The sequence below is a fragment of the Salvelinus alpinus genome, chromosome 9, assembly GCF_045679555.1.
Source record: "Salvelinus alpinus chromosome 9, SLU_Salpinus.1, whole genome shotgun sequence".
Lineage (NCBI taxonomy): Eukaryota > Metazoa > Chordata > Actinopteri > Salmoniformes > Salmonidae > Salvelinus > Salvelinus alpinus.
In genome coordinates, this window is record NC_092094.1 from 44,222,999 (window position 1) to 44,247,501 (window position 24,503).

At 42.0% G+C, this 24,503-nt stretch overlaps 2 protein-coding genes across 8 annotated transcripts; both read right to left on the minus strand.

Moving 5' to 3' along the window:
- Window positions 1–261: 261 nt before the first annotated feature.
- On the minus strand, window positions 262–14,584 carry parvb (parvin, beta). 3 transcript variants are annotated; one of them, XM_071326327.1, is made up of 13 exons: window positions 14,250–14,584; window positions 4,931–5,020; window positions 4,089–4,159; window positions 3,882–3,984; window positions 3,569–3,709; window positions 2,687–2,802; window positions 2,536–2,594; window positions 2,416–2,435; window positions 2,265–2,326; window positions 2,100–2,168; window positions 1,867–1,968; window positions 1,675–1,747; window positions 262–1,226 (listed from the first exon to the last, which is right to left on the minus strand). In XM_071326327.1, exons 1-13 carry the CDS (start codon window positions 14,362–14,364, stop codon window positions 1,150–1,152), a joined length of 1,098 nt encoding a protein of 365 aa, XP_071182428.1. In that variant the 5' UTR covers window positions 14,365–14,584; the 3' UTR covers window positions 262–1,149. The 3 variants fall into 3 exon arrangements, with proteins under 3 accessions (XP_071182428.1, XP_071182429.1, XP_071182430.1); XM_071326328.1 differs by lacking the exon at window positions 14,250–14,584 and adding an exon at window positions 12,364–12,508; XM_071326329.1 differs by lacking the exon at window positions 14,250–14,584 and adding an exon at window positions 6,630–6,783.
- Window positions 14,585–15,163: 579 nt separating this feature from the next.
- hdac10 (histone deacetylase 10) lies at window positions 15,164–24,236 on the minus strand. Of its 5 annotated transcripts, XM_071326323.1 has the most exons (21): window positions 24,126–24,196; window positions 23,981–24,045; window positions 20,343–20,477; window positions 20,098–20,194; window positions 19,824–19,921; window positions 19,568–19,672; window positions 19,386–19,454; window positions 19,160–19,286; window positions 18,964–19,029; window positions 18,790–18,849; window positions 18,595–18,684; window positions 18,358–18,464; window positions 18,182–18,249; window positions 17,787–18,051; window positions 17,088–17,178; window positions 16,617–16,702; window positions 16,446–16,502; window positions 16,271–16,352; window positions 15,776–15,964; window positions 15,461–15,620; window positions 15,164–15,312 (listed from the first exon to the last, which is right to left on the minus strand). In XM_071326323.1, exons 2-21 carry the CDS (start codon window positions 24,043–24,045, stop codon window positions 15,266–15,268), a joined length of 2,064 nt encoding a protein of 687 aa, XP_071182424.1. In that variant the 5' UTR covers window positions 24,126–24,196; the 3' UTR covers window positions 15,164–15,265. The 5 variants fall into 5 exon arrangements, with proteins under 5 accessions (XP_071182424.1, XP_071182425.1, XP_071182423.1 ...); XM_071326324.1 differs by lacking the exon at window positions 23,981–24,045 and having other exon boundaries at window positions 24,126–24,236; XM_071326322.1 differs by having other exon boundaries at window positions 23,981–24,197.
- Window positions 24,237–24,503: the final 267 nt, after the last annotated feature.

The window sequence follows — 24,503 nt, forward strand, 5'->3', positions numbered from 1 at the left end:
GGAGCAGAGAAAAACACAGACGCCATCACCTAGAGAGGAAAGGGAGATTTAGGAAAGGGGAGGTCGCCATGGTAACCAAGGAAATAGACAAGAAAATAAAGACAGGGTCCTAAAATAACCCCATAATTCCTTTGCTAAACCGGATCCAGAGGGTTTGTGATGCGGAGTTCTAATCTACACCCCACTTCTGACTCACTTTGAAGGCAAACTAAGAAAGCTAACGTACATGTATGAAGTGTATAATTAAAGCAACACACGCTGTCTGAGTTGAAACATTTATTTTGGGATAGACAGACATCGAGGCAGATACATACAAGCAGTGAGACAAGTTGTTCTCCTGGCGATCAGACTTGACTCATCCCTCTTAATAATTTACCCTCAGTCTAAAATGCATGAGTGGACTCCTGTAGGCCACATGCAGCTCTCTGGTCTCTCACTCTCTGCTACATTGCGGTGGAGAGCCTCGCTAGCTGTTCTCCGGACGGTCTACTGGGAATCGTCTGAAGGGCAGGTTAATACCACAATGCTTTGTGGCTCTCTCGGGTACAGTAGGAAGAGAATAACATGGCACTTAAGGCGAAAGGCAACAGGGTCAGCATCGGGTAAGAAATATGGCTTGAACCTGTCCATATAAACAATCGGAGAAATCTAAAAGTACTGTTAAAATTCATTCATATCATACTTTGGAATGGCAACATACAATAGAACAATAGATGTAGTAATAATACCATAATAATGATATGGGAATAATGTACAAAGCTTTCTGAGATATGATATACAGCAAGTCTTAGCATATGCAACAGTGGATCATAAATATTATCTTATAAAGCAGTAGTGGCTTTTTTGCATAAAATACAAACCCATGTTTTCCAGTTGCATGAACCTAAAACATGTACTAAAACATGAAACATATGTGTGCTTGGGTAGGGTTAGCATAAAGGAGGATTTAAATACTGTCATTGGGGAGATTAAATACAAACATTCCGAGTCTCTTCAGGCCATCCCACTGATACAAGGGTGGGCCTTTGGTTTAGTCCCAGTGGATTCCTCAGGGGTTCAGACATCAGCCAGTGTGAAGGTAGCACAAACACAGTGCCTTCATTCTCCTCACACTGTACTGTGGCTGTGACTGTGCGTGGCAGGTAGACATCACTCAGAGTTCTTATAGTTGGTGAACAGGTTGTACAACACCCTCAAGGTAGACTTCAGGTTCAAGTTCACAACGTCTAGAACCAAACAAGACAACACAAAATAAGTCAAAAGTTATTTAAAACAAATAAACAAACTGCTCCCAGAGGAAAGATCACAAACACACACACACAAAAAAATAGGCAAGTCAAGGTAGTTCATGCTGCTTGACTGATTCTGGGTAATATTAGTATGCAAAAATAAAAAATGAAAACACCCACACATCTTGTGAGACTTTATATTCAGAATGATAAGAGCTGGCGGGGTTAGGTTGGGTGTCTGGGTCAAAGGCTGGCTTAGACATACACCAATGTTCAAGTATCTAAAGTGAGGCAACAGCTACACCTATTGGACATCTACGGTATTACAGCTGCGTATGTGTCATAAGCTCTCCGATGCACAGTCTACCTAAATCAAGTGTCCCTTTCCAACTGAATTCACACTACCTGCATTCCCCCACCATGTGTTACTGGCTTTCTACTATACCTTCTGGCCTGGCTTTGGGTTTCTTCAGGCCTCCGTCCTGCATCAGTTCAAAGGCAAATGCCACGTTGTGAACCTGAGGGGAACCAGGGGAGAGGATCAACCGGAGGAAACTGCTAACAGTCGACTAAAGAATCACCACATCTACAAGTCCACCACTTACAGAGAAACACCACTTCTAATAATCCTACCTACCTTCTGCTCAAAGTTCTCTGGTGTGAGGAAGAAGTTGTAGAGGGGGACAAAGTAGTTCTCCAGCAGTCCCATCAGCAGCACCAGGTACACACCATCAGCAAACTGGACACAAGAACATAAAAACCACATGACGATATGGAGGAAAACTCACTGTATCTTATGCCCAGTAGCTACAGTATGTTATATTGATTGAGCTGTTGTGTATTTAAATAAAGCATCATCAGATTTCTAACCTGTGACTCCAACTCTGTGACCTCCAGGTTCAGCTTGTTCAGGTGTTTGTTCACAAAGGTGATGAGGGACTGATGGAGAGAGGGATACAAAAAACGAAGCGTAAAGTATGACGGAACCAAACACAATGCCTTCTGCAAGTTTGAATCTCTCTTCAAATATTTTACCTTCTTCACAACATTGAGCTTGTCCGGTGCATGATCCAGGAGGGTGTCAAATGCATCCCTTTCTGAGAAACAGGAGATAACAATAATTTAAAAAACTCCACAATAATCAAATTTTACAACTGACCTCAATGTTCAACCAACAAGTACTCACCAAATCTACCCATCATCATCCTAGAAAGAAGATAAAGAAAAGCGGAATTGTTACACCTGTATACTGTAAGGACTTCCACGGAAACTGAAAACATACAACCGATATAACGGTAGTACATACTCTGTAGTGCTCGTCAGCTCCTTAGTCACATGAGACGTCTGCAGTATGCCTTCTCTTTTCTAAAACAATCAAAGCCACCAACACAGGTCAACGAGTCATCATCACGACGTGTAATAGATAATAGATGTCAATGTGTGCTGTGTCTCCTTACCTTGACCACCACCACCTGTACCGAGACGTGCTCTGGCAGTCTGATGGGGGCCAGGTAGTGCATGGCCAGAGCCACCAACAGGTACACTATGGCCACCAGGTTCTTAGCATGGATAGCTGTGGACGGCAGAGGAGACCAGAAGAGGGCGTTGTGAGCCGTGACATCACTTTGAATTACCATGGCTAGAATGACTTTACCATGGTTGAATGGTGTGCTATATTCACTTCAGTACTACTGTAATTCAGGTGAAATAAGGTGAAATACAGTTCAGTACTACTGTAATTCAGGTGAAATAAGGTGAAATACAGTTCAGTACTACTGTAAATCAGGTGAAATACAGTTCAGTACTACTGTAAATCAGGTGAAATACAGTTCAGTACTACTATAAATCAAGTGAAATACAGTTCAGTACTACTGTAAATCAAGTGAAATACAGTTCAGTACTACTGTAAATCAGGTGAAATACAGTTCAGTACTACTGTAAATCAAGTGGAATACAGTTCAGTACTACTATAAATCAAGTGAAATACAGTTCAGTACTACTGTAAATCAGGTGAAATACAGTTCAGTACTACTGTAAATCAAGTGAAATACAGTTCAGTACTACTGTAAATCAGGTTAAATACAGTTCAGTACTACTATAAATCAAGTGAAATACAGTTCAGTACTACTATAAATCAGGTTAAATACAGTGCCTATGGTAATATTCAATGAGAAGATAATGTATCTCTTTAAAGACTTTAAAGATGCCATAACAGAACTGATCTGTAGTAGCGCTTGTGTAAAAGTATGTGTCTGATGGTCTGTGAACCCTTACGTTAGTCCTGTGTGTCAAACTGGATATTGAATTACTGTATTTTCAGGGCTTAGTGGACAACTCACAGTCGACGCTCCACTCGATGGACCAGCCGTGAGGCCGGAGCAGCTCGTTGACGGCCTCCAGTACCGTCTGGAGCTTCTGTTTCTGTCCTATCTCTGACTGGGTCACCTCAGCCACGTTCAGCTTACGCCCAGACAGCTTCTCTGTCACCGGGAGAGAGGAGTTACACGGTTATGCAAATCTGTATACTATAACATTCATCCAAATACTGTGTACTGCAAAGTTACTTCTTCAACTCTATAATTTGATGTACAAACGATCAAACACAAGTTCAGCCACAGACACTACACAAAGTCCAAACTAATTCTTCCTTACCAAATAATTTCTGAAGCACCTGTCCATCATAGCAATCCTCCTCCAAGCCTTTGACGATGATCCTGTCCTCTTCCAGCTCATTGTTGATCCAGTCTATCAATACCTAGGAACAAGAACATACAGTTGAAGTTTCAGGTTTGGATCTGTTACCGGTGTTTGATCTACAGTATACAGAAAGAAATACTAAGCTTTGCATAAGACACCTACCCTCTGAAGATCTTTGAATTTTGGATTCTCCCTTGAGGTCGGATCCAGCATGTTCCTCTCAGCATTCTCTTCTAAGAAAGGCATTATTGGAGAAAGACACTCAGCTGTGAAGCCAGAGGGATCCAACTAATACATGGTGGAAGTGAACACATATTCTGACACATTCGAAGACCTCAACATGCCCACCCAACCCCCACACACACACTCAGTCCTCTTCTCCTTTAGAGAGCACAGTTATCTTAAATCATAGAGTGAATCAGATTGGTGATGAGCGGAATTATTAAGACACAGGGTGTTGTGCTAACTCCACCCCTGCACATTGCTCTTTCATTTCCTCTTCCACCAAAGGTCACTCACAGACACAATTAGTTCCCAGAGTGCCCAGAAGTCACCCCCAATCAACTTCAGTAAGGTCTCCAGACATAACCTCGTAACCCTCAGGCACCAACGAGTACAATTGTCACCAAAGGCCAAAAGTGTCATCAACAGTTCACCAAAGGCATCAGAAGTCAGTGACCAATACACCTACAAGACTGAAGTGGAATGACAACAAATGGCACAACAGTTTTGGATACATAAGATTCTGTAGATGAGAGAGCCTATGGTTTGTCCAGGAGGCCTACAGAGACATTCCAAGTAGAATCCTTTCCCCCAGAGGGTTCTACATGGAACCCAAAAGGGTTCTACCAGGAACCAAAAAGGGTTCTCCTATGGGAGTGTACTGTATGTATTGAGGTTAGCATTAGGAGTTTGAGTTGGTGTTACCGAGCAACACAGAAACATGTTGTGCGTATGAAGGTTAGTTTTCGGGTAAAGGTTTGAGTTTTAGGAGTTGTTGTTACCCAGCATGGTGTCCTCAGGGTGGATTTCAGTCCCAGAGGGCAGCATGGGAGTGTTGATGGCATTCTTCCCCTCCTCACGAAGGTCACTCACTGGGGACAGGGACAACAGAGAGGACCCAGCATTAGATAAACAAGTTTAATCAATAGCATTAACCTCAGAGTGACCGCCACCACACACATACACACACCTTCAGTTTCAAATTGTATTAGTCGTATGTACGGGATACGCATGGTGTACATCGTCCAATCGCCACGACAACAACATAACAAAAATAAGGAAAGACAAGAATACTAACATAAAGTAAATGGCTCTGTGGAGTAGAAGAAACAACAACGTACAGCTCAAGTTTCAGGTGTAGATCTGTTATCAGTGTCTAGAAAGAAATACTAGGCTATGGATAAGAGCCTAGCACACACACACACACACACACACACACACACACACACACACACGCACACACACAAGTGAAGATATTTATATTTTCGATTCTATTAAAGCTCAGTGAGAGGACACACACACAGCACACCCCACAGCTGTCTAAGGGTGGCAGCGGTGGGCTCCTGTGTGTGTGTGTCTGTGCGTGCGTGCGTGTGTGTCTACCCAACTGTCTGGTGTGAGGGGGGGGATTAACACACTGCCTGGAGCCTAAGACCGACGCCACACCTTCTCCATGGGTAGTTCTACACTAATACTAATCCAGAAATCTAATGACTCTATTAGTGAATTGATGATAACAAGCACTCAATAGGACGCATCGACATGAATTCGCTGATCACTGAGGATGTAAACAGTCTCTTGTGACTGTTAAGCGCATGTAATATTTGATCCTGGGTTCCCGAGACTAGGCTGTAAACAAACCACAAGATGAAGCCAAACCAATCTGTTGCTGAGCTGAGCTTTGATTCACCTTCACTGACACAGGCTGACGTTACCTCTGGGATGTGGCTAGTGTCTACATTTAGGCCTCCAACCCTAATGGCTACATTCCTTTCATCTTCCTCTGCGGCAGAAAACAGCAGACAGCGCATTTATGGTATGCAGAAAACAGCAGACAGCGCATTTAAGGTATGCAGAAAACAGCAGACAGCACATTTAAGGTATGCAGAAAACAGCAGACAGCGCATTTATGGTATGCAGAAAAGGGATGTTGTTGATGTTGGAGAAAGGAGTAGTCCTCTGTAGTTTGTAAAGATGTCCTATCTGATTTGCCCTGCTGTAGAGCTCAACCACAAGCCAGCGGGCCTGCCTGCATCACACACCAGATCAGCATTTCCTTGATAATTACAGTCCTGCATTTCATCATAATTGTGCTATTTCCTCCCACTGTGACTCTGTCCAGTACATCTGTGATACAATCGAATGAGTGAAAATTACTGTTAAGGATTTGACCAAAGCCCTCCCAAACAATAATATAATATAATATAGCCAAATAATACTGCCATAGAAATGTAATGTGTCAATAGATCACAACCGAAGCTGAATCTGGATTACTCCCCAGTTACTCGGAAACTGAAGAAAAAATATTCAGCATGCATTTCTCATATCAAAACACAAACACGAACAGGTCCCTAAACAGCAACATACCAGCAGCACTCACAAAATGTAAATACGGTACAGGGCATGCTTCCCCATTCATAAATCAGAGTTCCATAAGCAGCCAGCCCTTCCAGCCAATCCCACCATGTCAAACAGAACTACCTTGTTTCTTCCTCTTGGTCCCACATAGTAGGCCCGCCATGTCTCCAGAAATTAGCCCAGGGATCCCAGAGGTGCTCAGAGAGTAGCAGCGAAGTGAAGGTATAGTGGTAGAGAGAGTGTGTGTGTGAGAGTGTGTGTGAGGTCCTGCCCGGTGGGACTAGGCAGTGGCCGAGGCGTCATCACGTGTTTATTTCTGTCACAACCCCCCCACCCTTACGGTCCAGTTACAGGAGCAGAGGAGGGGTGGGTGTATGAGTGTGTGTGTGTGTTGGTTCTTCTATCCTTGTGGGGACCTAAAATCCCCCAAAGTCCCCACAAGGATAGTAAAACTAGGTTACAACTAGGGTTAGGGTTAGAATTAGGGTCAAGGGTTAGGAGTTAGGTTTAGGGTTACGGGTTAGATAAAATAGGATGGGGGGGGGGATTACCAGGGCAGGAAAGGAACTGCAACCACAATAGCAGAACACTACCTAACTAACCCCTGGGATGCTACAGACAACACAGGACAGGACAGAGAGCATGGATACTACTACACTACACTACTGCACTGACGTGGACCATGTTGTGTTTGTGTACCCAATCTAGCAGCAGCAGTACTGCGTAGGAGGGTGCAGAGTAACACAATATGATTAAACTATCATAACATATAGGAGAACAGTCTAATGCTGAATAAACTCAGACAGCAGTGTGATGTTCCTGTTTTTTGTTTATATGATAATCAGAGGTAAGCTACATATGAAAAACCCAACAGGCTATCTTTCTTGGTTAGAGATGTTCTTTAGTGTACAACTTCGTCCTTATGCTATCAGCGTTGCTTTCAGGTCTTAAAGGTCCAATGCAGCTGTTTTTATCTCAATATCAAATCATTTCCTGGTAACAATTAAGTAACTTACTGTGATTGTTTTCAATTAAAATGATCAAAAAGAAACAAAAATAGCATCTTAGCAATTTCCCAATAAATAATTTTGCTAGGACTGCATGGGAGTTGTCTGGTGGAAAACCAGCTGTTGTTGGCAGAGAGGTTTGGAACTCTCTTTCTTATTGGTCTATTAAAGAATTTACCACCTGGTGATTTTACCAGGCAGGCCAAAACTCCATCCCACCACAACAGGCTGACATTTCCTACACTAAAAGGGCATTATCATAATTTTCTAAATGTCACAGTATTATTCTAACCTCATAGTGTGTAAATATACACTATATACAAAAGTATGTGGACATCAGTTCAAATTAGTGGATTTGGCTATTTCAGTAAATTCAGTATATATTTCAGTATAAAATCGAGCACACAGCCATGCAATCTCCATAGACAAACATTTGCAGTAGAATCTTGGCCATGTACTGTTATAATCTCAACCCGGCACAGCCAAAAGAGGACTGGCCACCCCTCAGAGCCTGGTTCCTCTCTAGGTTTCTTCCTAGGTTCCTGCCTTTCTAGGGAGTTTTACCTAGCCACCGTGCTTCTACATCTGCATTGCTTGCTGTTTGGGGTTTTAGGCTGGGTTCCTGTATAGCACTTTGTGACATCGGCTGATGTAAAAAGGGCTTTATAAATAAATGGGATTGATTGATTGAATGGCCTTACTGAAGAGCTCAGTGTCTTTCAACGTGGCACCGTTGAGCAGCCCCGGTCAACTGTAAGTGCTCTTATTGTGAAGTGGAAATGTCTAGGAGCAACAACGGCTCAGCCGCAAAGTGGTAGGCCACACACGCTCACAGAACGGGACCGCCGAGTGCTGAAGCGCGTAAAAATCGATTGTCCTCGGTTGCAACACGATTCCAAACTACCTCTGGTAAGCAACATCAGGAGCTCATCAGGAGCTTCATGAAATGGGTTTCCATGGCCGAGCATCCGCACACAAGCCTAAGATAATTTTTGACTGCACTGGGCCTTTAATCTGTTTTGCTACATTGAACAATGAATCGTGCGCTAAAAGTATTCCTCTTAATATAATTACACTAACTCAGTTCTACCCCCGGCCTTGCAGTGAAATAAATCACCAGCCAGCTTCTTTGCAGGCATTATATGAAACACCTGTCATGGTTAAGACCATTAAGAGAGTAGAGTAGGCAGAAGACTGCAGTCAATCGACAAAAACAACAACATACCACAAGCAATTTAGCTGTAAGCTGGAGGTAAAGTGTCAAATTCATGGTGTAAATATCATCTAAATATACCCATTCTATGAAGATGAAAAGCTTACATCTCCTTATATCTCAGTAGATTTTCAACGTACAACAAGGTTCCCGTGCCCCCTGAGGGAACTTGATTTACTGTGACCCGGGGAAAGTTATTTATGCCTCAGTGAGACAGGCAAGGCCTTAAATTTAGCCATGGTTATTTATGTCGGGCAGGCAGCATAGGCATGAGTGACTAAACGGACACAGAATCCATATACACCCACTGTCCAGAGCTGAGATGACCATGTCACAACCCTGGCCTGGGCTATTCAGAGCTTTCAGTTGACTATGATGACAGTCATGCTGACTCTACTACTGGTAAACCTTCACTGATTGTTAACACTTATCAGGCTTCAGAAATAACATTACATAAAGGAACATCATTTCAACGGAGAAAACCATCGCCATCAAATATTTCTCTACATCTCTATATTTCTCTATTTCTCTATAACTGCCAAGAGACAGTTATAATATATATACTGTATATACACAGTGCCAGAAACTATTCATACCCCTTGGCTTATTCCACCATCTTGTTGTGTTACAGCCTGCATTCAAAATGTATTAAATTAAAAAAAAATCTCACTCATCTACACACAAATACCCACAATGACAATGTGAAAACATGTTTTTAGAAATGTTTGCAAATTTGTTGAAAATTAAATATAGAAATATGTAATTTACATACAGTACCGTTCAAAAGTTTGGGGTCACTTAGAAATGTCCTTGTTTTAGAAAGAAAAACCCCCAAAAAATTGTCCATTAAAATAACATCAAATTAATCAGAAATACAGTGTAGACAATGTTAATGTTGTAAATGATTATTGTAGCTGGAAACGGCTGATTTTTTATGGAATATCTACATAGATGTACAGAGGCCCATTATCAGCAACCATCACTCGTGAGTTCCAACGCCACATTGTGTTAGCTAATCCAAGTTTATAATTTTAAAAGGCTAATTGATCATTAGAAAACCCTTTTGCAATTATTTTAGCACTACAACTGGCCTTCTTTATACTAGTTGAGTATCTGGAGCATTTGTGGGTTCGATTACAGGCTCAAAATGGCCAGAAACAAAGACCTTTCTTCTGAAACTCGTCAGTCTATTCTTGTTCTGAGAAATGAAGGCTATTCCATGCGAGAAATTGCCAAAAAAATTAAGATCTCGTACAACGCTGTGTACTACTCCCTTCACAGAACAGCGCAAACTGTCTCTAACCAGAATAGAAAGAGGAGTGGGAGGCCCTGGTGCACAACTGAGCAAGAGGGCAAGTACATTAGAGTGTCTAGTTTGAGAAACAGATGCCTCACAAGTCCTCAACTGGCAGCTTCATTAAATAGTACACGCAAAACACCAGTCTCAACGTCAACAGTGAAGAGGTGACTCCGGGATGTTGGCCTTCGAGGCAGAGTTCCTCTGTCGAGTGTCTGTGTTCTTTCGCCCATCTTAATATAAAACTTTTATTGGCCAGTCTGAGATATGACTTTTTCTTTGCAATTCTGCCTAGAAGGCCAGCATCCCGGAGTCGCCTCTTCACTGTTGATGTTGAAACTGGTGTTTTGCGGGTACTATTTAATGAAGCTGCCAGTTGAGGACTTATGAGGCGTCTGTTTCTCAAACTAGAGGTATTTCTGATCAATTTGATGTTATTTTAATGGACAAAAAAGTGTTTTTCTTTCAAAAACAACAACATTTCTAAGTGACCCCAAACTTTTGAACGGTAGTGTAAGTATTCACACCCCTGAGTCATTACTTTGTAGATGCGCCTTTGGCAGCAATTACAGCTGACTCTGTACAGCTGTACAGAGTCTTTTTCGGTAATTCTCTAAGAGCTTTGCACATCTGCATTGTATAATATTTGCCCATTACTCTTTTTAAATCATTCAAGTTCTGTCAAGTTGATTGTTGATCATTATTAGGCAGCCATTTTCAAGTCTTGCCATAGATTTATTTTCTAGCCGATTCAAGTCAAAACTGTAACTAGGCCACTCAGGAACATTCAATGTCGTCTTGGAAAGCAACTCCAATGTATATTTGGCCTTGTGTTTTAGGTTATTGTGCTGTTGAAAGGTGAATTCATCTCCCAGTGTCTGTTGGAAAGCAGACTGAACCAGGTTTTCGTCAAGGATTTTGCCTGTGCTTAGAGCTGTATGGCGTTTCTTTTTATCCCCCCCAAAAACTATAGTATTTGCCGATGACAACATACCAATAACATGATGCAGCCACCACCATGCTTGAAAATATGAAGAGCGGTAGTCAGTGATGTGTTGTGTTGGATTTGTATTCAGGACAAAAAGTTAATTCATTTGACGCATTTTTTGTAGAATTACTATAGTGTTTCTTGTTGCAAACAGGATGCATGTTTTGGAATATTTTTTATTCCTTCTTTTCACTCTGTCATTTAGGTTATTATTGTTGAGTAACTACAATGTTGATCCGTACTCAGTTTTCTCATATCCCAACCATTAAAAACTCTTTAACTGTTTAAAATCACTATTGACCATGGTGAAATCCCTGAGCAGTTTACTTCCTCTCCGGCAACTGAGTTAGGAAGGACATCTGTATCTTTGTAGTGACTAGGGTGTATTGATACACCATCCAAAGCCTAATTAATAACTTCACCACTCAAAGGGATATTCAGCATCTGCTTATTATTCTTTTTTTTTTTACACATCTACCAATCGGTGCCTTCTTTTTGCGAGGTCTTTATGGTTGAATCTTTGCTTGAAATTCACTACTCGCTTGAGAGACCTTACAGATAATTGTATGTGTGGGGTACAGAGATGGGTTAGTCATTCAAAAATCATGTTAAACACTATTATTGAACATGGAATGAGTTCATCCAACTTATTATGCGATTTGTTAAGCACCTTTTTTACTCCTGAACTTATTTAGGCTTCCTATAACAAAGGGGTTGAACACTTATTGACTCAAGACATTTCAGATTTTAATTTTGTATACATTTATAAACATGTCTACAAACAAAATTCCATTTTGACATTATGGGGTATTGTGTGTAAACACTTCTTTGGTTACTACATGATTCCATATGTGTTATTTCAGTTTTGATGTCTTCACTATTATTCTACAATGTAGAAAATAGTAAAAATAAAGAAAAACCCTGGAATGAGTAGGTGTGTCCAAACTTTTGACTGGAACTATATATCATTAAAAAAAATGTTTTTAATTTTAATGTTTAAATTTTCCTCTGTGTTATACAAATACTTTCCCTGTGAAAATGAGTGCTGGGGACATATCAAAAGCCCATTTATTCAGTGTAATTTCAGAAGTTAGTTAGGTGACTGACTGTATTATACAAACATTCATTTATTTTTAACATTTGCAGGGGTAATGCAGTCGGTCACCTAACAAACTTCTCAAATTACACTGAATAAATGGGCTTTTGATATGTCCCCAGCACTCATTTTCACAGGGAAAGTATTTCTCTATAGCTTCTCCAGCAAATAATTTCTAGATGATATATTTACTACATAGACTAGATCGAAAAATATAATGCTGAAACTAAAATATGTGAAACAAAAAAGAACTTACTTGTGGGAGTACTTTCTGAGGTAGACATTGCTGTAACACTGAAATAATATTTCCCTCAGTCACACCCATTAAGACATAATGGAGACAGTAAGGATACACTCTTCATTATAATAAATTTAAGGCCATGACTAGCACTTTTTACTGACTATTATCACTCTCAAGTCCAGTGCAGTGGTGATTGACACTAGCCTTAAAAGAACACATCAGGGAGAGAGATGCTTCCTTTCTGTTTATCTGCAGAAACAGTCACAAACACATGATATCTAGGTCCGGCACACACAGAAGGAATCTGAGTTCAACACATAGCAGTAATACAGCTATTATAACAGACATTTATTTTCTTCAGAAGGCGTTATAATGTGTGTTTGGCCTTGATCACAAGCTGCTGTTCATAGTCTCAAACTGAGAGTTGCAACTTGCACACTTATTGGGCAAATCATAGAGTACTGAATGTGTGGTTTTCATTTAGATTTTTTTGTAGGCAACAAGCTCTCTCAGGTACCCCTTCAGGATACACAGAGATGAAAGGCAATTTCCCAAAGAGCGAAATTTAATATAGAAAGTGCCTAAAGTAATTACCCAGTGAATGTACAGTTAGGCCTATACCACTCAGCTCGTATTGTCGTATTGTCTGGTTGTGATCTTTCTTAGTTAAAAAGACTACAACCAAACTGACCTGGCTACACCTTTCAATCATTCACTGAATACATCTATTTTTATTTTTTTATTCTGCATTTATCACAGAGTGCTGTCTTGAAACTGTTCTTCCATCCCCCCAGGCCAGGGCTATCATCACTTTCACCAGTCACCACAAAGGGGCACTCTTTAGCTGTGGTATAAGTAACAAACACGGAACATGAGCTTTACCTTCAGGAAATCTATTCCCCCTTAATAGAGCACGTGCCCAGAACACATATAGGAGGTACTGAGTGTTGATGACTGGAATTTACTGGGGTTCCACAGCAATTACAACCTAGCCTCCATTTTCCTGCCTTTAGAGTTTCTTATATAGAGAATGACAAACACATGGCCAGGCAGGGAGGGACTGACACACACACACACACACACACACACACACACACACACACACACACACACACACACACACACACACACACACACACACACACACACACACACACACACACACACACACACACACACACACACACACACACACACACACACACACACACAGGGGCCAAATCTTGCAGCTGTTCATACTAGACAGAGAGTTGGGAAGTGGGCTTCAAAATAGCTTGGTAAATAAATTAAAAAGTGAAACTGCACGACTAGGACAGACCACACTTTATTCAAAAGAGAAGAGAAAGTAAACATCATGGGAAAGTAATCCTCTTACTCATTATCTTAATAACCTTGCATTCTTGGCATAGGTGATGACCATCTGATCTATTTATGTTAATTACATCATGAGGAATGCCACTTGCCAGTCTACTTTCTTTGTGGCTTTGTTTTTACTTGCTTACATTGAGTATTCACTTTGAAACTTCCCAAGGTTGATTTTTTTTTTTAAATGTACACAAAGTTTAACAGTTAAAATACTTGCCATGGCATGTATGATTTGTATTGAAGTCCAATGTTTTATAATAGTAGGCTACTTCTGATCATAGCCATTTCAATGGCTTGAAATAAAGATGAGAAATAATTGACAAAGATGTGGCTCATGCAACCCAGTTGTTGTTCTTTATTCCAACTAAAAAGGTTTTATGAAGTTATATCCTACATTTAGACCCTTGTCAATATAATGTATTGATGGGAAACGTAAATTGCAGCACCATGGACAGCGGGGAATAAAACGGATACACAAATGTGTGGTATTATGACAATGTATAACGTCACGCTTTAGGGAATTAAGCATATGTTACCTTCTTTGGACTTCTTCTTTCTAACCAGCGTTCCTCCTAATTTTCCAAGGAAAGATTCGTCCTTTTTCATTTTGCCTGACTGCGAAGTCGCTGACCTAACAGGAGCTCCAGCCATCTTTGACGAACGGTCAACTAACTGTTCGCTGCAGCTCAATTCTGTGAAACCTCAATCCCCGTGATTCATTGAACACCTGGAATTAAGTCCGCTGGCAGGAAAAAGGACGTGGCGCTTCAAAAGAAGACAACACTTCGGGCCGGTAGCGGTAACAATAGGCAAAGAGGAGCGCCCGTTTGACTTCAATGGACCGGATGACTCAGTTAGCAGACAAGGCATCGCCTTTATTATTAGCTACCCGACAGCGCCGGTCAATGGCTGGATGTAGGTTGTCCCATGAGAGGAGAGGATGCGTCACACAATAGCCCATAGAGGGACGGACCCACTGTTTGATGCATAACAATTTGTCATAGGCTACTCAACATCTATACCAGTAGTCCTTATTCAGAATCAGATCTAATACTCTGAGGAACTAATAAATAATTAACTAACACATTTATATTATGGATATTTTGGTATGTATTCCCATTTCCATGTATTTTGGCAGTAGTGTTTTACAGCAGTATTTCTGTGGTATGCTCTAGTTTTCCATAGAAAATAGGTTTTGCTTTTGACACAGATCACAGCATTGTCTACATCTTTTCTGACCTAACTGCATCCTCTGTATTAATACTGAATGACCCTATGACTTAACTTAAATTGCGCAAACAGGAAGTTGTTTCTCAATTTCCATCACACATGGACTGATGAAAACAGAGAGTAACGATGATATTCATATTTTGTTGTGTTGCAATATGGAGATTATGCAGTGCTGCAAGTTTCAGACATTTTCAATTACTAGATAGTGGAATGACCAACAGATGGCTTAATTGTTTTTAATTACCAAAATTACAAACAGTATAAAAATGGATGCCTGGGATTTTCTCCCCTGGTCACAAACTCAATTGGTGTGGAGATTACTTCAGTCCTGGTTCTGTCCTTTTTCCTCGACTTCTTTCCCCTTTGCAGCTTTAAAAGGACAAAAATGTATTAACAATCTGAGGGGTCAGTATTTTCTTGAGGTGTCTATACTAATAACTATTTTGGTTTTCTAAAATGTTATTATCCATTTGAGTAACTGAATAGGTTTCCTTAGAGGCTGTGATCATTTGTTCACCTGCATTCTGCAGAAGTCCCCAGTGTGTCTGCAGCCTCTGTCTCAGTCTCTCCATGGCCTCCATGTCCTCAGGGAGAGGGGCCCCCAGGGGTCCCAGAGAGGGAGCAGGGTCCCCCAGCAGAGAGGCTGCTGTGGTCCCTACAGCCTCCTTCTCACCCTCCTGGGATGTGACAACAATATGTTAGAGGATCATCCCTGCAACACTCATACGACGTGAAAAAAATACAGAGAAAAAACATAATTCAAAATACTTTAAAACTGCATAGCTAGGACCAAGTCAAAGTGGGGCCCTCACTCCCTCGGTGTCCCTCTCACCTGTATAAGGGCAAGTGTGTGGCCCTGTGCCAGGCCCTGGAGTAGGCTGGTGATCTGTGCCCAGGCTGCCTTCCCCACCTCACTGCCTGGCCCCTGCACCAGCAGCACCAGCCCAGGGTCATACTCATAGGCCAGAGGCAGGAGCAGGCACAGCACAGCCTGCATCAACCCCGCCACATCACTGCAGCCCTGTGGTGGTACGCAAACACACACACACACACACACACACACACACACACACACACACACACACACACACACACACACACACACACACACACACACACACACACACACACACACACACACACACACACACACACACACACACACACACACACACACACACACTGTAATAATACACTGTACACAACAGATGCTGTGCATTAAAATAAGGTAGAAAATAACATACATCTCCTACATAAAACCTTGGCAAGCGCAACAAGAGAATCATGTCGTAGGAGTACGTTTCCTTTTCCAAATAATTTGCTGTACCTTTTTCAGACACACAGAAACCTGATATCTGGATTTCTGCTCCTCTGGCTCCTTACTGCTGATCTGCACCACGAGTGCTTTCCTAAAAGACAAAGGTGAAGGAGATGTTTATGGTTTAGAAGGGTATTTATGACTGTGTGGTTACTCTGTGTGGTTACTGTGCAAACATTCTCACCCGTCCTCAGTGATGTATGTCGGGATCTCCCCATCCCCCAGGTACACCAGCAATAACCTGTGAGGAGAAAAACACTCACCAACTGAGTGTTCGCCACCAGTTTCTCTGCTGGCTTATGCATGTCCAGGATTGAGAATGTACTCAAGGTCAAAGGTCATAAACGGTGTATACCGGTTGGTGAGAGACATCTGAGCATGCTGCGCGGCACACAGCATCGCCACGGAGACATCAGGCACCAGCGCCAGACCGTTACGAATCTGACAGATAGTTAGCATCAAAGTGCCAGGTTAGCCAAAGCCAAATCACTGACCAAATATCAGAGGCCAAACCACACCATCTCTCTACAACTTGTGGTGCTGGGAATAATAGCCCCATAGTTCAGTTCATAATACATAAACACACAATACCCTCTGTGTATTCATCATGTTCCAGCCCCAGGAATAGCAATGTGTTGCATTACTTCATCACAAGCAAACAAAGGCAACATAAAATGTACTGGAACTAAAGAAACACACGGGCAAAAGTGATGTGCAATTGATGCAGTGCAACAATTGAGGGCATTTGATGTATGTAATGACTCACAACGCAAATTACTTTTGATGAGTAAGATGAAATTACTCTTAGCTTCTAAACACAGCTCACCTCTTGTTTCTTCATCTTTTCAAAGAGCGCGATGACGCTGCAGAGAGACATGAGAGCTTCCTCCTCCGCCGACCCTTCAAAAAAGTTATCCCTGGTTATAAAATAAGACAGTATTATTGAAGCTTCACCAAAACCATTGGAGTCCAATAAATATGATGTGTATTCATATTATCAAAGTAAAAGTACAAATTGATTAAACAGGAACTATGATCATACTTTAAAAAGTTGCACTGTGCAGAAAACGCACCGCCAATTCCTGGTTGCTAAAATTCGAATAGTTTACTTAATTTCCGTTTATGTGACAAAACAAGCAAGCATAGTGTAGAGAATCATTGTACCATCTAAACCGCTGTAAAATATATTTTTTATAACCAAAAATATTGTATTTTCAGCTGTTTGAAGCTGGTATACAAAACCGAAAGTAAGACGGCAAAAACAGGAAGCATAGAAATAGCGCACATAGAACAGATCTACCACTTCTTAGACTTGATATTAATGAGGACAGATCTATAACACACATTTCTATGTGAATTTGATCAAGTTGGCTAAAAGGTTACATATTGCAGCTTTAACATTATTGTGGGTGAATGTATCTGTGGGTGGTGAATGTATCTGTGGGTGGTGAATGTATCTGGGGACATTTGTTGGGGACAGAGTTAAATCTCTGAGGTATCTCAGGAGTATAGGTTAGGGACAGACCTTAGTCTTTGCAGTATCTGAAGAGTTGGGGCCAGTGATGACCTCACACGGTCACATCTGTCAGGGACCTCCAGGTCAGCAGGGATTGCCACTTCAGTGTGGACCGGAGGAGCCAACCGGGACGGAGGCTTCATCCACACCACCTCCTCTTCCTCCGCTTTCTGACCATCCCCCTCTTCTTTCTGACCCTCCTCAGCCTGCACACCCTCTTCCTTCTCTGCCAGCTTACAGCGTTTAGTGCTGGGCTCCGACACGGGTGGGGCAACTGGAAGGGAAGTGAATGGAAGGAGGGAGGAAAGATAAGATTAATAGCCATATTAGGGTAAATCAGGTTGATATGTTGTAAATGAAGTGATGAGATCTGAGCGTGATCAGAGGGTGCTGTTACATAGTACCTGTGTGTTTGAGGCAGGCCCAGTACGGCTTGTGAGCTGATCTCACACACTGAATGGACTCCAGAGCACTGCAGGGACGGAGAGAACGTGGCAGACACAATGCAGTGCGTTAACTGACTGTACAAGCTATTTAGGTTATAGCCTTTTTTAAAGCTGTGACTGACACGTCAGCCCACCTCTCACATGGGCCGTTCAGTTCTGACGTTTGGGGGGTGGGATCTCCGAGTAAGGTCTGGACGGTCTGGCACACTGATTGGGACAGTGAGATCAAGTTGTACCCTCCCTAAAATAGTTTTTTATAGAGTGAAACGAGGTACAAAAAAACAGCAAAAACAGTTCCTGTTTTGTTAATGTGACTCATTTCAGAAAAGAGTGACACCGTTAAATATCATAAGTCTATGAGTGACCGTCACCTCCAGGACAGCACACAGTTTCCCCCCAGCCAGGGACTTCAGGAGGTGTGTCAGGTGGGCAAAGATGTCTGGGGTGGCACACATGTGACCCTGGGACACAAGCATAAAAGAACGCTTGCTTATACTGTACAACCATAACAATAGTGTCTAGGCCTATATTAGTTGGTCATTCATTTAAGCAGTAGAATGCCTTACCTCTGGGTCTCCAATGGCGGAGTCAAAGCCTGCACACACAAAGACCAAATCTGGACTGAACTGGAACAAAGAGCATTCATTTCATTCAGTCATCATTTGAGGTTGATATGTAGAGAGAGAACGTCGCACACGTTTTGTGAGAACTGCCGATTCTGACCTGGGAGAATGCCTCACCTCATATGCGATGGGTAGGAGAACATGGAAGAAGACAGAAAGGTAATCACTGTTCTCCATCCCCACCTGTAACCAGTCAAGAGATCAAATTGAGAACTGAAGGCATAATGCTACTGAGAAAGTAACAAGTACTGTATGGTAGGCAGGGCTCCTTGATTTAAAAGGACTTCTAGAATTCTACTTCTATGGAACTCACCTTGTTCCAGGGTACGTTGATGTTGAAGCCAGCACCCTTCTCCTTGCCCACACTGTCATAGTCTGATTCCCTCAGGTTGGGCCAAAAGCCTTGGTGCTCATAGCGGTGCCAGGAAAAGTACAGCACACTGGGGGGGGAAGAGGGGTGTCAGTCAGAGCAATCTGCAGATCAGACAGGTTTGATTACCAGACAAAAGGTCCAGTTAGGATCAAGAAAAGACACTCACCTTGGGTCATCCTCAAAAGCGAACTGCACCCCCTGTCCGTGATGCACGTCCCAGTCCACTATCAACACCCTGGGGAAAGAAAAACATTCGGAGAAAAACAAACACACATTCGCCCACTCTTCTACTTTCAATGCCCTACAATGGAATCAGTTAAGAGTGGGTTCTATTCAGGCCCTGCTCACCTCTTGATACCGTACTGTTTCTTGGCATAATGGGCAGCGATGGCCACGTTGTTGAACACACAGAAGCCATTGGCAGCACTGCGCTGACTGTGGTGTCCTGGGGGTCTGATGAAAAAAAAGAGGTGGGAGAGGGAGGTGAATCTGAGTACCAGATACCGTAACTGTGCATACAGGAAGTCCATGACACCTTGCGGGGCATTGTAAATAAAACAGGACAAACCCATATGCACTCTGTTCCTCCGTGGTTAAAACTCACCTGACCAAGGCCATGCCGTTCCTTACTTTCCCCGTCATCACACTGTCCACCAGCTGGAGAGTGGCCCCGATGGCCAACTTGGCACAATGGTAGATGTTCTAGAGGCGAAAACACAAGCAGAGAACATGGGTTTCACAATGCTAACTCTGATTCGGTCAGCCTCATAGTCAGGTCCCATTGTGTGCTTTTCTATATTATGTGCACTATACTGTATCTTCTCCATTTGAGACAATGCAGCGATTAGTTGATTGATTGACTGTCCATCTCATCTCACCGGGTGGAAGTAGACATCCCCATACTGCTGGGTGAATGTCCTCAGCTCATCAAGGCTCATGTATGGTGTCTTCTTTACTGCTTCCAGGTACTCCTCACTGTAGGTACGACATAGAGCAGTGTGTGTGTGTGTGTGTGTGTGTGTGTGTGTGTGTGTGTGTGTGTGTGTGTGTGTGTGTGTGTGTGTGTGTGTGTGTGTGGGTGGGTGGGTGCGTGCGTGTATGTGTGTGCGCGTGATAGACTCACCTGTGAGCCAGTAGGATCTCTGCGTCGGTGGCCTGGCGTATAGGCACAGAGACACAGCGCTCAGCCAGACCCTCCTCCTGCAGAGCTGTGTGACTGACAGTCAGACGCTCAGGGACCTCAATTTTACAAGCCGGGCTGAAGAGAGGACATGCAAATGTAAGCCAAATAATTAGCCGGGTCATTCCTACTCTGCGGTGCCTTCCGGACCACATGTGAAAGAAAAAGTATAGATTTTCCATCTGTTTTGTATTCTATCAGAAAAGGGACATGTTTGACTATCAGAAAAACATATTGGTCAAGCTCAGGCACTTAAATCCTAATAAATATAGGCATATGGTTCACACACGGAACATGACATATTTCCTCTACTTAATCACCCTCCCGGATCCGGGATCCTCCTCATCAGAAGCGCTGACTAGCATAGCCTAGCCTAGCGCCACAGGGATATCATATAATATAATTTCATGAAATCACAAGTCCAATACAGCAAATGAAAGATAAACATCTTGTGAATCCAGCCAACATTTCCGATTTTTAAAATGTTTTACAGCGAAAACACAATATATATTTATGTTAGCTCACCACAATAGCCAAACACACAACGCCATTTTTTTTATTTTCTCAGAAACTCAGCAGATTCTAGAGTTGCTTCTTTTAACTCAAAGCAGGGACAGGCCGTGACCCCCCTCATCTCTTTGGCAGAGACAGGTTGTGTCTCTGTACTTGATGTGACCTGGCAACACACGTATCACTTGATGCATCTTCATTGAGTCTTTCGCTGCAGTTTTTGGACGATAAAAGCCCACAGCTGTAAAGGCTGTCAGTCATGAATTGGAGATTCTCGTGGGTTTAACATTGGCATGCCTCACAATCAGCTTCCGTTGGTGCCACAACTCAAAACGGCCTAAAGGTGCAGAAGAAAGAGTAGGAGATTGAGTCTTGACTTTCTGACAGGAGTTTCCTGTGTAGATTCTTCATTGTCGGTCAGCAACCTTTTTTTGAATCTTCTGTATGTTTGGCGTGACAGCTTGTTTCCTCCCTGTAGTCGTGCGTCACACATCACCCCTTCTTGGATTCAGCAGTTCTTCGTACACACATCTCCAGCCAATCCAACCCTCTTCTTTGAAAGACCTAGTCTGGTTGAGCCTTTGGAGTTGGTACTTCTTCACTATGTTCCCAATAGTTACTCTTGCAATCTGCCTCTCCCTTTCTTTTCTGGTGTTGCGATATTTAGTTATAATAAATGTCTTCAACCAATGATGAGTGCAACAGAAGGGTTCTTCTAATGGTTGGTTGGACAGGATGAGGTCTCAGCATGGCATTCACTTTTGAGCCAGGAGGTTTGGAATTTCCCTTGATGCGTTGGAATCTCTTGTTATTTTTCCTTTTCTCTGTTCCCTCTTTTCTGGTTACAACATAATTACTACCATCTGTTATTTCATAGTTTTGATGCCTTCACTATTATTCTACAAATGTAGAACATAGTAAAAAATAAAGAAAAACCCTGGAATGAGTAGGTGTGTCCAAACTTTTGACTGGTACTGTAGATAAAACCGAGTGTTAATACTTACTAGCGTTGCACTGTTGTTTTCCCTGCCCCAAAAAAGATTGACACTTCCTAAATGTGATGTCATTGTGGGAAGGGGCTGTTTTTTAAATGGGTATCACTACCAACTAACAGGGGAGAAAGTGAAATCAGGGAAAGGGGGATACCTAGTCAGTTGTACAACTGAATGCATTCAACTGAAATGTGTCTTCCGCATTTATGACACACGTAAATTCTTAAATACGGTAACAAATAAAATAATCATGAGAAGAGTAGTGATGACAGATATTTTAAGTAGGACTATAAAATAATGAATAAATATTTTTTATATTTTATTATTTAATGGCTTATATTTCTCGTAGAAGACAATGAATAGCACTGGGGAGATGGCAAAAACGCCTACATCCACTGAAACCAAAATGGTAAAAATGCATAAAAGTGCACACAGTGTATTCGGAAAGTATTCAGAGCCCTTGACTTTTTCCACATTTCGTTTACATTACAGCCTTTTTCAAAAATTAATACAAAAAAATTAATACAAATAAAATGCCCTCAATCTACACACAATACTCCATAATGACAAAGCGAAAGCAGTTTGGAAATTTTTGCAAATGTATTAAAAATAAAATACAGAAATACCTTCTTTACATAAGTATTCAAACCCTTTGCTATGACACTTGAAAAAGAGCTCAGGTGCATCCTGTTTCCATTGATCATTCTTGAGATGTTTCTACAACTTCATTGGAGTTCACCTGCGTTAAATTCAATTGATTGGACATGATTTGGAAAGGCACACACCTGCCTATATGGTCCCACAGTTGACAGTGCATGTCAGACCAAAAACCAAGCTATGAGGTCGAAGGAATGGTCCGTTGAGTTCCAAGACAGGACTGTGTCGAGGCACAGATCTGGGGAAGGGTACCAACAAATTTCGGCAGCATTGAAGGTCCCCAAGAACACAGCGGCCTCAATCATTCTTAAATGAAAAAAGTTTGGAAGCACCAAGTCTCTTCCTAGAGCTGGCTGAGGGAGGTGATCAAAAACCCGATAGTCATTCTGACAGAGCTCCAGAGTTCCTCTGTGGAGATGGGAGGACCTTCTAGGACAACCATCTCTGCTGCACTCCACCAATCAGGCCTTTATGGTAGAGTGGCCAGACAGAAGCCTCTCCTCAGTAAAAGGCACATGACAACCCGCTTGGAGTTTGCCAAAAGGCAAATCAATGATGAAAACCTGCTCCAGAGTGCTCGGGACCTCAGAATGGGGCGAAGGTTCGCCTTCCAACAGGACAACGACCCTAAGCACACAGCCAAGACCACCCATTAGTGACTTCGGGACAAGTCTCTGAATGTCCTTGAGTGGGCCAGCCAGAACCGAGAATTGAACCCGATCTAACATCTCTGGAGAGACCTGAAATTAGCAGTGCAGCGACGCTCCCTGTCCAACCTGTCTGAGTAAAGGGTCTGAATACCTATGTAAATACGATTTATTTGTATTTTTGAATACATTTGCAAACATTTCTAAACCCGTTTTCGTTTTTTCATTATGGGTTATTGTGCGTAGATTAACGAGGGGGTAAAACGTGTTAATCCTTTTTAGAATACTAATACAGGGGGGTCTGAATACTTTCCGAATGCACTGTATCTCTGTGTTTTTAGGTAAAATACACATTTTACACTAAAGTGTTATTTCTTGGGGATTGAAAAGGCACCACATAACAGGAATGACCCAGCTAACAGTGTGCACTCAAACACTTTTGAACAAGTGCACTCACACGCAGCCTACACGGGTCAGTACACATAAACACATTGCTTGTCCTAATATTTCTATATTTCTTAACTTTTAGATTCGTGTGTATTACTGCACTGTTGGGAGTTAGGAACACAAGCATTTCGCTACATCCGCCATAACATCTGCTAAATGTGTGTATGCGACCGATAAAACGATTTATATTTGACTCACCCACTCATACGTACACACACAGCAGAACGATAGTTATCATAATCTTTGATATAGATATCAGTTTTTGCTCTCTTTCGCTAGACTGCAGTGTGTAGGACAACAAAATGCACAATAAGGAAGCAAGACTTACTCAACCCATAGCAGTTTGTAGCGAGTCATCTCCTCATCATAAATCAACGCGGTTCCAGACGACATCTTTCAACAAAGTATTCGCGACTTCAATGGCAGAATGGATCACAACTTTAAAGAAAAGTTGACGGAATGTAGATAGCTACCTGTAAATTCGAGATTCGACTTCAGGGAAACACATTCATCGCGCTTTTCTTGCCAACGGCGCAGACATGTTTGTTGTGTTGAGTGATCACAAGACAGATTTGATTGGTCTCAACGAGTACGGTTACATTTATACATTTTGAATTTCATTATGTTTTTTTGGTATTAATAGCACAAGTGGATTTGGGAAATGACTTAAGGCGATGTACATTTTTTGAGCTCAATCAAAATAAAATATTCTGTAAAAATAAAAGCTTTATGTCTTCGTAAATCCACCCCCCCCCCCCTTGTGGTATGAGTTGGTATGTTTTAGGGCTTGAGAAAAAAAGACAATTGACGGTCACTCATAAGACACCAGTCCTGCTAGAAAATAACGTGTA